This window comes from Rhinolophus ferrumequinum, chromosome 7 (genome assembly GCF_004115265.2).
Source record: "Rhinolophus ferrumequinum isolate MPI-CBG mRhiFer1 chromosome 7, mRhiFer1_v1.p, whole genome shotgun sequence".
NCBI classification, from domain to species: domain Eukaryota; kingdom Metazoa; phylum Chordata; class Mammalia; order Chiroptera; family Rhinolophidae; genus Rhinolophus; species Rhinolophus ferrumequinum.
The window spans coordinates 20,661,625-20,675,541 of NC_046290.1; the positions used below are offsets into that span (position 1 = coordinate 20,661,625).

The window sequence follows — 13,917 nt, forward strand, 5'->3', positions numbered from 1 at the left end:
TTTTTTTTATTTGGGAGTGGGAAGAGGTATAGAAAAATGTATTACCACTGTGATACACATGATGACAAAGTGAAATAAAATACCTGGTATTCTGTACAACTAACTTCTTAATTAAAGATAGTTAGGGATTTTTTGTGGGGTTTTTTGGCCAATATTTAAAAAAATGCTTAACTATCAAACTGTTTTTTTCTAAGGCATTTTAAAGGACTTCTCTTAACCAATGACCTTTCCCTTGAATTGTCTGTGGCATGAATTACAACTGACTGTCACTCCCTTCTTACAACTTCCTTCTGTTCTCTCGATGCTTGTTGTCCTCTTCCTCCATCCAAATGGACAGACATTTCCCAGGCTTCAGCCTCGCGCCTGGCCTCCTCATTTCCTGCTCCTCTGGAGAGCTCCTCCATTCCCGCTACTTGAAGTACAACCTAAGTTTAGGTGACTCGTTCAGCTCTGCTGTAGTTCTGACCTCTCACCCAAGCTGTAAGTCCTTAACAATATGTGCCTTAAGGAGTATCTTTTACCTCACACCCAAATGACCAAATAATAATGTTTCACCTTTACGTGAGTGAGTATGGCGTTAGAGAAGACTGCAGGCTCCGGAGTCAGGCAGCCTGGCTTTAATCCTGATTCCATGTTGGCAAGTTACATAACCTCTCGCAGCCTCCCTTTCCTCAAGCATAAGACAAAGATAATTACACTACCTACTGCCAAGTGTTCTCTGATGCCTCAACGAGCCATGTACTCAAAGCACCAGAGCCAGTGCTGGCACACAGAAAATGCTACTATCCATAATGATGTGAACAGTAACGACAAACAGCTATGTCTCCCCACCAACTCCAATCTCTCTCCTTTCTCCTATGTGTTTTACATTCAGAAACACTGTGATTTCTCCTTTGATGTCGGCTGCCACCCATCTTGGTGTAACAGCTTAACACGTCACAACTAGACTACTGCAACTGTGTCCAGTTCCTTTAATCTACCCTGTACAAGGAAGTAAGTTTCTGCTGCACCTTGGTGGCAGAGAAAAATTCCTGGAAAAGAGCTGGCCTGGAATTCCAGTTCTACCTTTTATTAACTTAGGTACCTTAGGCAAAGCCTCCACCTTCAGTTTGCTCTTCTGGAAAACGATCACTGACTATTGGGACATTTGCTCATGCAGCATATTTTTATTGAGCACCTGTTATGTATTAGCTTACTAAGATAAATGAGACATTATCTCTGTCCTCAAAGAAGCCTAGTGGGGAAGAATAAAGGTAAATAAGTATAATTTAATCAACTCTGAAATTCTGCAATAGCAATATGTACTAAGTGGTAGGGAAACGCTGCCTGGGGGTGTCAGATAAAGCTTCAAAGAGGAGGTGACTCTTCAGATGTATCCAGAAGAATATGAGGAATTAAGTAAATCAGCAGAGGGAAGGAATTAAAAACAGGACACCATGAATACACAACGATGTCTCAAGTACACAGGTGCAAATGCTTAGCTCCAAACAGGCACAGCGCAGAGGAAATACTCTGTATACTATGACACACACATGGCATTACACAGCTGTCCAAACCCATAGGATGCACACCACCAAGAGTGACCCCTACAGTAAACTATGGACTTTGCATGATTATATGTGTCGATGTTCACTGATTATAACAAACGTACCACTCTGGTGGGGACGTTGATAAAACGTGGGAGGCCCTGCATGTGTGCGGCAAAGGATACATGGGAAATTTCGGTACCTTCCTCTCAGTTTTGCTGTGAACATAATTTGTTCTTTAAAAAATGTATAAGTTAAAAAAAGGTAATTCTTAGAATAGTTGTGGGGACAGAGCCAGGAGTGCAGTTTTCAGGCTCTCTCCTTCACATGGAAGGGTGTTCACTCAGGAGTAGATGGCCATCAGCTGTGGCTAGTTGGCCGTCAGCTGTAACCAGTGAGCCTCTGGCCACTAATATAACTGCCGTGGCTACACTAGTAGGAAAATGGGGGCTAGCAAGAAGGTGGTGGCTGAGCTAGCAAGAGCGGACTGCAGTTAGTCTGGCGAATTGCAGCTAACAAGTGAGGTTGGTTGGCAGAGACAAGCGGACGGTGGGTTGCGGATAGTGTGGCTCCTGCCTCCTGTGTCTCCAACACAGCCTCCAGCGAGACTATAGTGGTATGACTCCCCTATCGATGGCTCCGTGGGTGCTCCTTTTTGGCCTCACCATGTCCTGTGTTCTTATGTGGGGAGCGGGACCAGAGAACCCACGTGACACCTTGCATGACAATAGTACAAAGAGGGAGTAAAAAGATAGGAAACTGAAAAAATAGGTAGGAGTCAGATGATGAAAACTGTTAAATGCTGTGTTGTGGTGAACAGACTTTGGCCATAAGTGAAGAAATCAAAGATTTTAAGCCAGAAAGACCATAATCAAATCAGTACGTTAAAAAGAACACAATGCTAAATGCAGTATGAACGACAGACTGGCATGGTGGGGAATGACAACCAGTTAAATATTTCAAGTGAGGACGAGGAGTGCAAACATTAAAGCAGTAGGATGGCCAAGAGTGAACCAATTCAAGAGAGATTACAGACAGAACTAATAGGAGTTTACAACTGAATGGATACAGGGAGAAAATAAGCTTAAGGACAAAAGAAGATCCTGAAGTTTCTGGTTTACATCATAAAAATAGAGAAGTATGTTCGGGGGCTAAGATGATGAATTCAAATACTAAACCTGAGGAAATCAGGTGTCTATGGAACAGCCAAGAATCTGCCAGCAGAAATGTAAAAAGAGACACTTTTTCCAATTTCTAGATACACAGACCAATGCGTAAAGACAAAAAAAACAAAACAAAACGGATGGGGGTGTTAATCACTGCCTATCTTTCTTCTCCACACAGTAATCACGCCCCACCTTTGTAAGTGGGCTACTGGGATGATCAATGGAAACAACGGCTCTAAATGTACTGGGTAAACCGTGAAGGGTTACACAAACCTGAAAACGGAATTGGCAAAAACTGGGAATGAAAGAGTAAAAATTAGTTCAGAATGAGAAAGGAAAAGCAGGCCTGCTGTTACAGGGCTGGGAGGATAACACAGATACAGCCAGTTGCAAAGTTAACAGAGAACCATGTTTCCCTCACGGTCTGACAGCAGCTGTAAAATGCCAGATGACCCCTCTCTAAAGGACAACTGCTTTCCTGCCAGGGTTGTCCTCGGATCGGCTTTGCCAGGTCTTACCCCATGAATAAAGATTACTAAGAACACTCAATTGCTAAACTGCCCTCGGCTCCTGACAGCACCCAATTCCAAATTAATCCCTTCCTTCTTCTAATCCGGCCTCAGATGAGGCAACCAACCAAGAACTGATCCCTGCTTCCCGGGCCCTCAGCAACGGTCAGCACCAGCCCAGGCCTCAGAAAGGATGCCCACCTCCCTCTTGTGGGTGCCCTCCCTCACTGCGTGGACCCAGTAATTCTGACGGTCGGCCTACAAGTTCATCCCTGGCTGTCTTTGGCTGATTAGACTTTCACAATACCATTACTCAAAAAAAAGGTAAAACGGTTCGCCAGCGTCTTTCACATACTACAATTAATAGCTGTAAACCAATATGCAGATATCAAATGAGTTAGTTATTTCACGATAAGACCAGGTCTTATATAATATTATATAATATAATATAATACTGGGTCTTATATTAATTTTTGCTCCAAAAGACGCATTAGAGCTGATGGTCCAGATAGGTCTTATTTTCGGGGAAACATGGTATTACTAAGCCCTGTTCCGCTTCATAAAAGGCACACTAAAACGACTTCTGAATCTCCTCTGTGCTATGTGTAACATAATGTTCACACTCTGCTTTTTCATTTAGTCATTTATTCATTCTATTCCTTTAACAAATATTTATTAAACACTGCACATGCCAGCATTGCACTCGGTACTGGAATAGAAGATAAGCTTGCTAAGTAGACAAGTGGGAGAGAAGCAGTTTAAAGAGAGAAAGAATCTAAACAAAAACTGATGCAATTAAGAACACAAGGTGTAAAGCTGCATATAATTCAGGAAAACAGGATGGAGTGGATGGGGAGTGCAGATAAGATGGGAGAAAGGGGCTGGGAGTAGGTGAGGGTGGGGGAAGCATGGAAGGGGTGAGGGGCACACAGAGGCAAGACTGGAGGGAGGAAACAAAGTAAAGAGATTGCTGAAATTGTCAACAAAAGATAAAGGCCAGAACAAGATATTTAAGATTTGAGAAAAGGATTAAAATACATGCCATCTGCTACAGATACAAATCAAGATGCACACTTGTTTATAGATGTAGGACAAAATGGGGGCATGGAACATCTGCAGATAATTTTCCCATCAGGAGGAAATTCAGACATATAAAATCATCACATATCTCTATAAAAACAGATTAAAAAAATCAAATCCTCAAATGTAAACATCTTCCAGGTCCCATTTTTCAAAACTATTGATTCTTTTTTTTTTTAACTATCCTAAGTAATACAGTAATAACATCTGACAGCCACTTAAGCTGAAGGTTGCACAAAAGCTTAAAACACTGGCTTCCTATGTTCTCTATTGCTCCATGAGGGCTATTTCATTCAATTATAATGACATTTCAATTTGGAATACAGAGCTGCCTCTCCCTTTAAATGTTAAATTGACTTGTTTTGGTACAAAAAGCTTCCAGTATGTTCTATTACATGCAGGATTAAAAAGGTAGCTCTAGCAATTTTCATAGCTTAATACTTTCGTAACAACAGAAACTATTTCAGAATCTATCATTTTTTCTAAAACTATAATTTGCTTTTAAAAAAAGTACCTCCCATAGTCTTTATTCATAACCCTATCAGAAACTCCCTATGAACTGACTTTCTAAAACAAATATACATTTATCTAGTCTACATAATTTACATAAAAACAAATCATAATCAGAAAAGCCAAAAGGCTAGAGCTTCAACTAAGCCTACATGGGGTAGGTACCCAACGATTATAAAACAGAAAGTCATAATTAACTTCACACTTCAAAATAAAGCGAAGTCCGCCTCTATTTATTCATATTTCGTTTATAAGTGACCGTGTGGAAAGACAGGGTTTCAGGTAGAAGACAGACTCCTATTGTCGATGGCCACAGACCCCTCCCACCTGCAACAGAGTTGAATACGCTAGTTCTGATGTACTTGTTTCTCCTACGCTTTGTTTAAAAACACAAAGACTAATTGATATAAAGGCTTCTGTAATGATATGTAACTGAGAAAAACCAATGAGTCGAAATAAATAACCGGATCATTAAAGAGTAAGCGTCCAAATAATTGTTTGGCTTCCTCCAGGCTTCCCTCCAAGTAAACAGCTCCTAGATAAAAGAGAATGGCCAAAGGAAGCCTGCATTAATATTCAGAGAAAATTACATGTCCTCTATAAAAAGCAAAAAGGCAAGCCAGAACCCACTCACAGAAATAACCAGCAAGCCCAAAGCAACTGTCTTAAAGGTAGCTTTTTCCCTCTTTTAACTATGTTTGTGTTATAAATGAGACTGAATAAAAAATTCAATTTACTAAAATCTAAACCTAATATACTGTTAAGTACAAGAGGCCAAATATGAACTATCATGAAAGGTATGTGTATAAACCTTACTATGCACAAATATTTGACTTTACAAAAGTCAAATGTTATGTTTTATTTTCTATATAGTTTACGTTTCAGACCATAGATAAAATCTGAGTTCAGATCAATGAAGGCTTCTGCAAATAAAAATCAGGACAACCTTTACCTTTAATTTGAAGTAATTTTTAAAAACTTTTGGAATCTTAAGCACTACGCACATTTACCACTAATTATAAACAGTTAAGTATTGTAGTAACATTTTAATTGCGTATCAAATAACTCTGGAGTAGGGTAGTCATAGAGTCTTGAAATCGTATCTTTATATCTGTCTTGAGAAAGGCTATTTTCCATGTAAAATATTAAGACACTTAGTCACAGGGATTTCGATGACTGTATTTATTATTTATCATTGTAATAATAATAATAGCAGTAATAATCATGATAATAAAAGTAGTGATTTGGGAGCCACTTATACCCTAGGCACCGTGCAAATCATTTGCACATTCTTATCTTCACTTTCATAGGCGCCTCAGTAAGAGGCTGTTAGAAAAGATTTACAGGATTGGGTGCATAGTAGGCAATCTGGGGGACGGTTAAGAAAATGAAACTTTGCTCTGGATTGGATGCTGCCAGGATTGGATATTAAGGTCCTTAAAGCAACTCTGTAAGGTCAGTAATACTATCTCCATGTCATAGATGGGAAAACAGAGAGTCAGTAACTTGGCGAAGATGCAGAGCTGATAAACGATGCAAAAGGGAAAGAAATCGTATCTGCCTGCCTCTGGAGCCAAATTAACACGAACTGTCAAAAATATTGTGTGTACAGAGCACATAATTCCATGTGACAAACTCTCTGAAAATAAGATGTTTGTGCAAAAGAGACATAGCTGTGAAAAGACTGATAATTATTAAAACATTTTCTTGCTACCATCATCAGCATAAAACTATAATGGGAAGCTTTTATATTCATTTTCAAAGGAAGAGGGCAAAATTGATAAGGAAGTACAAAGGCTTTGAAAACTAAAATATACTCAATCATTCACCTAAAAAAAAAAAATCAAGGAACTGTCAATCTACTGTAACATTTCATTTTAAAGCATACTTGCAATCACCAGCTAATTAACTCTTCATAACTTTCCTATACCAAAAGCTAACTGTACTCTGGTTACAGTAAAAAACAAACTAGGGAGTAAAGTGCCTGCATCACTCCTGCTTCAAGAGAATAAACATAGCTATACAGGCTCAAGCCTTGGGATTTTAAAAATGCAGTGTTTTCAAGATGTCTAAATCAGCAAATCTTGTGAATAGTTTAAAATGTGATCAAAAACAATATTAGGGCCTTACCAGCTACCAAGTTGCTGTTTATTTATGGATGTGATCCTGAATGAAATATGTAAATAACCCATCTCCATATTAATCACTTAATTCAATTCAGTATATATAACTAAGCATGTATATGACATCAGATGCCACTTCAGGCACCAAGAATGTGAGAGCATGACTGCTGCCCTGGAGGAACTAAAATAACTACAGTACAAGGAGGTGGGTCTAATACTAGGGACCTCATGTCTCTGGGAACAAGTCATTCTACCCCAAGTCTCCACACTGAATTTTAGGTGCTCTCCAGACAACTTAGACACGTAAGAAACTCAATTATAAAAAGAGAAATTACCTATTAATGCTTCAAAACAATTAGCCATTGCATGTCGAAGGTCTGATTCTCTACAAAGGTCAGGTCCATGGGCGTAAAGCATAAATCGATCCAGTTCAAGTTTCTACAAAATTCAAAACAACAGAAAGAAAGAATTAGGCAAAATCGTTACTTTAATAACTCACCATCTCCTAAAGTGTTAACTAGCCTCTGTCGTATTAGGAAAGTGTAGTCTACCATTCATTAGGAGTCCTTGCATATGGTTCAGCTCTGACAAACCTCGGTTTTTCCCCAAGCAGGTTCTACGAACTCGATTCCAAATTTGGACCAAGCACTAGCCTAAGCTGGAATAGACTTTGGTAAAAGACTACGGGCCCTTGGGGTCACCCAATATGCCTAGAAGAACACAAACCCAACCCCAAGTTCACCTCTTTGATTCCAGAGTTCTGTGGTACTGATGATGCTGGTACCACACAGAATAGATCTTTCTGTGGCAGAGTAAATGCAGACCCTCAGAGGATCTCAAAATGCCTTATATCTCTCCATCTTTTTTGTTAATTGGGTAAGGATTTGGGAGTCCCTATATATTTGCACTTGTGTCCCCTCTATGAGGTCTCTATACTCAGCCTCCTGAAGGCTCAGTGAGGTCTTCTCAGCAATGGGCTGGATTTATTTTAAGGGTTCTGGGAATATTGTTTGTAATGAATTATGTTGCCTTTTTTATTTGGGCTCAGAAAAGTGTAGAGCCAAATCTGTGGCCCAGTTCTAGAAACCGTGTAGGACTTATGAATACATCTGTGTATACTAACTTTACTTCTAGCTCCATTTTACTCTTACCCATATTTTCTCTTTGAGTGCAGTACCTACTTATTTCTTATCTTACTGTATTATAATATACAAATCAATTCAAGTCCTTTTAGAACTAGACACAGAATGAGCTTTTAAAATAAAACTCCTGAGACTGAATAAATAGAAATCATAATTCTTTCCATAAAGGAAAAAGATACAACATTGCATAAGCATACACTAAGTCTGTTCCCATCGCCATGTAATTCAATTCAATAAATACTACTAAGCAATAACATGCCATGTGATATGGAACAAGACACAAGTCAATGAACAACCTAGGACAATATGAGTCTCTTAAGGCCTCAGAGAAAATATACTCAGATTTTGTGTATCTTGGTACATTTATTAAAAATATTCATATCCATTTATATTGGAAAAAGACAGACAACAAAAACAAGACACGTATGCTATCTGTATTTTGTATTGCTAGGAATTCATGCATATATAAAATATACTCAAATGAGAGTTGTGACTACCACAAATCCAACAGCAGAAAACACCTTTTAAAAAATTGATCCCCAAGTGCAAGAGTTTATACTAGAATATGTAAATTTCATTTGTTTCACAACTTCACTGGAAAAATCCAATTGTTTGCGCTCTCTGGAGCCCTGCTTGAAAGCAAACCGCAAGCCACATTTTACATTATAAACAACTATTCTGGAATGCTATGAATTTTCCAACTTCTCATAAGCCCCGCTCTATATCATTTTTCCATGTAGGCATTAGTGGAACTTTTAAAAAGGAAACTGATATTCAACTGTGCATGTGTTAAAATAAAATGTTCATTTGTCTGAAGAGCTGACCTAGAGCTTTCACTAAATTCTCAAAGGGGTCAGCAAGCGTCCATCAAGCCACCGCTTCCATATGGTGAAGAAGCACTGGTCCAGACAGAAGACAGACACGACTGCCACTGCCTTCTGCTAAAACAGATGGGCGCTGAGTGCTCTGGGGATGGTGGGGCTTGAGGTAGAAGAAGATCGTATGAAAATCCCTGAAGAGAGAAACTGGCCACTCCCCTCATCATTCATGGCTTTGTAGAGCACCCAATTTGTTACATAACAGCTTCTGTTTTCAGCTATGGAAATTTCCCCCACTTCATAAATATTCCCCCTAAAACTGTTTGAAAACCAATTATGCAATTCCGTTATATCTGAATGAAAAGAAATCATGGGGGCCGGGGGTGGTGATGATGTATTTACTAGCATACACTTCCCGCGGACAGCTATGTGGACGATCAGGAAGCAGCTTTACATTTAATCAGCTGAACACAGAAACAGTTTTACACGTACATGGAGTGGTGGAATTTTACTCAGTGTGAGGCTCCTAAAGCCAAGTTAGCAAACCTGTAGCCTATAGTTTTTCATTAAGCATCACTGCTTCCATTCTCAAATGCCACCAAAGCTGGATCAGAGCCTGCCCACTGTAATTGTGATGATGCTGCCTGCTACATAAAATGAAACGATGCCCTCTTGCTGCCACAAAAACCACAGGGTGGATGTAATTGATGCCTTCGCAAATCAAATTAAGAAGTCAGCCATTAAAGTAGAATCGGTTAGATCTAGTGATTCTATCAAATTCCAACATTTATATCAAAATGAAAAAACAATTAAAATTACTTAGACAAAAATCAAGGAAAACACAAAAACTTTTTCAGTGGATCATCAGTGTTTGGGGATTTAAGAGCCACGGTTCCTCTGCTTTTGAATAAACCCCGCAGGTTGTAAAATGTCATGATTTATAATGAGAATAGTGGCAGCAGCAATAAAAACAACTACCTCTTACTAATTCATTTACATGTTTGGGTGATTACCGAGATGAACAGGCTTGTGCCAGGCCCTGCATAAATCATTAAAATTCAAATGATAATGTCATTAGATCTCACAACCACTCTGTGTGGAAGGTGCTAGTGCCATCTCCGTTTCAGAGATGAGAAAGCAGAGGCCTTAGAGAAGAGAACACCAATATGTCCCCGGCCCCACTGTTTGTAAGAGAGGGGTGCACTGGAATCCTGACGGCCAGTGCAAGTGCCCGCACTCTATTATGATTCACTATAATACGACACCTCAGAGACAGGAACATCAAATGAGATAAGGTAAGTAAAATGCTTACCTGAATCAAAATCGAGAAAAGGTTCCGTTAGTCACTCAGCTAAGTCAAGGTAGCTAGCTGGACAGCCAAAACCTGAATCTTAATTAATGGCATTTGTGACTTGGGGGGATTCTCGAAGATCTGTAAAGTAATCCCCTATGGATATAAATGGCCCGGAGTATTCTATTCAAAGTTATAATTCTGCTTGTTAAGCAAGTTAAAAACAAATGTAATACAGAAATATGACACAAGGGGGAAATATGAAAATTTTTCATTTCTTTTGCTCTGCTCTCATGTTCCTTTTCTGGGAATGGTAAACTCTGTTCATGCACATCTGCCAAATTTTTCCCCTTCTGTTATCAAGTGACTTCACCATGGAGTTCACTGGCTGCTGGTGAAACTCACAAAGGTAACTGAACTAATAAGGCTCAATCCTTAAAACCCAAACAAAAAAATCCTTCCTGGTCTACAAATATTAAACCCTTAATACACGCTAAAGAGTTACTTATTGAAAAGCAAAATTATGCGTGGACTGAACAGGGCATGTCAGACTTCACTACCCGGGCTTCAGATGGTTGACATACCTTTGCCAGCATGGCAAGGTGTTGATTCTGAACGATGGCAGTCCGATAGGTCGCTAATCCTCCTTCTTCCAGACTAGGAAACAAATAGTACAAATGGACACTGCAAAACAAAACAAAAAAAAGCACATAAATAAATATGCATCACAACATCCTGTCTGTGGTTCTGAGTCACAAGAATGGGCCAGCACAAAAGATCTGCGCAACAGACACCATCTGAATTAAACTAAACTGAAGGGTATGTCTAAAAGTCTATGAAAGTTAAAGAGAAAGCACAGTGTAGCTGAATGTACTAAAACCGAAAACAGCACCAGTCACTCATACTTTCACATTTATTTTTATTCAAATTTTTCTCTGAAATCTGACGACACAAAACCCTGAACAATCTGTCACACACTATTAAGAGCAAACCTATCCGATATTCTCAAACTCGGCCTGGAAACAAATACTTTTTCTTGGGTTGGACTATGAGCGGCCCCTGGAGAGGAGCCTGGGAAGCCCCGAGCAGAGCAGCAGTGGAGACATGCTCTTCACAGGTACAGAGGGACAGGAAGAGAACCAAGAGTGGCGCGTGTGGCTGGCTGTGCTAAGAACAAGCCTAAAGGGGCTGATTAGGAAAGTGCGGGATCTGGGAAGAAGGCCACAGTGGAACGCCACTATGGGCCACAGCGGCCCCTGGTGTCTCCCAAATGTCACACCAGCTTTTAAGATCCACTAGGCTTGTTGAGTCCGATTGTTTCCAGGAAGAACAGGCTTAGAGCACTGCCCCTTTGGCTCATAATGTCCTTCTTGGGAAAAAGATATGACTAAAGAGAATAAAAATAGCTCAAGATAGTTCCAAGAAAAGCTTGTGTTATCTCCCTTTTAAAAGAGAAATTATGTGAGTATGGAAAAGCAAAACGCACTTTCCTCCCTACCTCCAAATTAAGGACCCTAAAGCACTGCTGGGGAGAAAACACACACACACACACACACACCCCACCCCCAAAATCTCATCATTAAAATTACTTGTAAGCTTTACTTCCCTTGAGATCAGAAACAGTGAGAAAGGGATCAAAGACAATCCTAGAAAATGAAATGACATTTTAAAATATCATCCCTTTCTTTACAAATTGAATATAAGCTCTGAAGGATCTAGACCAAGGCAAGCTGATCTCTTGTGGCTCGAGCAACTTGAACATAAACTTGACAGAGACACCAGCCTTTCATCTTGTAATCTTGCTCATTACAGCATCAGTGAATGCAAGTTATCAGGGCAAGAGCCACAGACATGCAGCTTTTAAGCTCCACGGCAAAGACAAAGTACAGATGTTCCAGTGACTTACTTAGCTAAAATACAAAGAAGGTGGTGTATTAAACATGTTACCTATGAAATGTAACTATTGGGGACAGTAGGAAAGCCTCCGTACCTGGTTAGGAATTCGACAACAGCATCCCCCAGGAACTCCAACCGTTCATTGTGATTAATCCTACAGGAAAATTTAAAAGAGTGCTTAAAATAGCACGCATTTACATTCTCTCCCTCTCCCCTCAAAGGATGGGCACGTGAGGGTTAGCTCTTTCAGCAAACAAATCACCTTGCTTATTTCTCTTAATCAAGAGCACCGGCCGCCAGCTTAGCCAGAGGTCTGGGCCGCCTCCTGGGAAAGGGAGGAGGTGTTCCCTCATACCACGTCGTTCCGGCTCTCTGACCTAGGGGCTTCCTTGCCCTGGGAATCAGATTGCAAGTGAGGAGATAGGACCCTAACAACTGTGAATCCTTCTACATTGTTGTCAGGTAGACAAGAGAAAGGAGAATATATTCCAGCGAGAGTTAGAACCGAACACTGCAGAAGCAGCTTTGGTACAATGGTCTAAGGACAGTTTCCCATAGAGTGCTCAAACTCTAAACTTAGCCTGGCATCAGAAGTCGTTCAAAACAGGCCTACGCTACCTTTTCAGTCCCATTATGTGATACTCTCCCACCTGCACACCAGGCTCCTGCTTCAAAACTGCCTACTCTCTAAAAACGGCACCCCCCCCCCCAAACACTCGGTGCCTCTGCGCCGGAGTTTTCCACTCTCCCCTGTGCACGGACCCACACTGAACACCTACTCATCCTTCAGGGACTGGTGAAATGTTAGCCTCTCTCTGACTCTATGATAGTTGGGATTTGGAAGCTAAGCAAAAAAAAAGAATAAAGGTCAACACCTACATTTTGGCTTCAGTAGCTGGGTGAAAAGCGGTGCTATTTACCGCAAGGAAAGACCCCAAGTGAAACAGGTTTGAGGAGAAGTTGCATTTTAGACATATTAACTTGAAATGTCTATAAAACATCCAAATGAAAAGATATATTAATCCAGTGTTCATGGGCAAGGACAAAGCCGGTAATAAATCTTTAGGAGAGGTCCATGTTTAGACAGGATTTCAGGCAACAGACCTGGGTGACACTACTTAGAGAAAGCATGCAGCTAGAGAAAAGGAGTCCCAGGATGGAGCCCAGGGGAGGTCACGGCTGAGGTCAAGCAGAAGGGAAGCCCCCAAAAGGGAAGGACTGGCCAGGGAGGTGGGAGGAAAGCAGGCTACTGTTATCGTCTAGCCAAAGAGAACATGTTTCAAGAAAGAAATAGATACAAGTAAGATGAGAAGAAATAGCTGAGGCCACTGATGGGCAATCTCTTTACGTGACAGATACAAACCTGACTGTGTTTAGAGTAGGCTGAGACCTAATGAGTTGCCTAAGTCATAGATCAGAAAGATCTGAGTGCTTGTTTCAGGGCTAGCTGCACAAAGAGAAAATACGGGGGTTGGGGACTGTATAACGGGAGGACACCAGAAAGAATAGTGACAACAGTGAGAAGGAAAGGAAGGCAAGGAAAGGAAGCCCTGGGACCTGAGCAAAGAAGGCAAGGGAAGGCCTGGGCCTGAGCGGGAGCTTGCGTCCCCGACTCCAGGGGCTTCCTTAAATATCTCTGATACGGACCCTCATCATCTCAAAAACTTCAGTAGCTATCAAGTCTGAACCTATCTGGCTTTCCAGGCCATTCTTTATCTAGTGCCACTGTACCCACCCATTTTATCTGCTTTCAACAGCAATTTCAGAAGTCTAAGTTCACCAACCTCTGCACTGTACCAGACACACCACTGCTTCTCCCTTGCATGTTTCCTCTCCTAAATCCTGCTTGTTGTTAA

General features: G+C 40.6%; 1 protein-coding gene across 7 annotated transcripts in view; it reads right to left on the reverse strand.

The window, feature by feature from the left end:
• DROSHA (drosha ribonuclease III) overlaps positions 1-13,917 on the reverse strand; it is a 111,460-nt gene that overhangs the window by 22,730 nt on the left and 74,813 nt on the right. For all 7 annotated transcript variants that reach the window (XM_033110974.1, XM_033110975.1, XM_033110977.1 and 4 more), the window contains 4 exons: positions 12,156-12,215; positions 10,750-10,849; positions 7,250-7,352; positions 5,256-5,326 (listed from right to left, as the gene is read on the reverse strand). In XM_033110974.1, the coding sequence (XP_032966865.1) occupies positions 5,256-5,326; positions 7,250-7,352; positions 10,750-10,849; positions 12,156-12,215 (334 nt within the window). The remainder of the gene's footprint in view (positions 1-5,255; positions 5,327-7,249; positions 7,353-10,749; positions 10,850-12,155; positions 12,216-13,917) is intronic.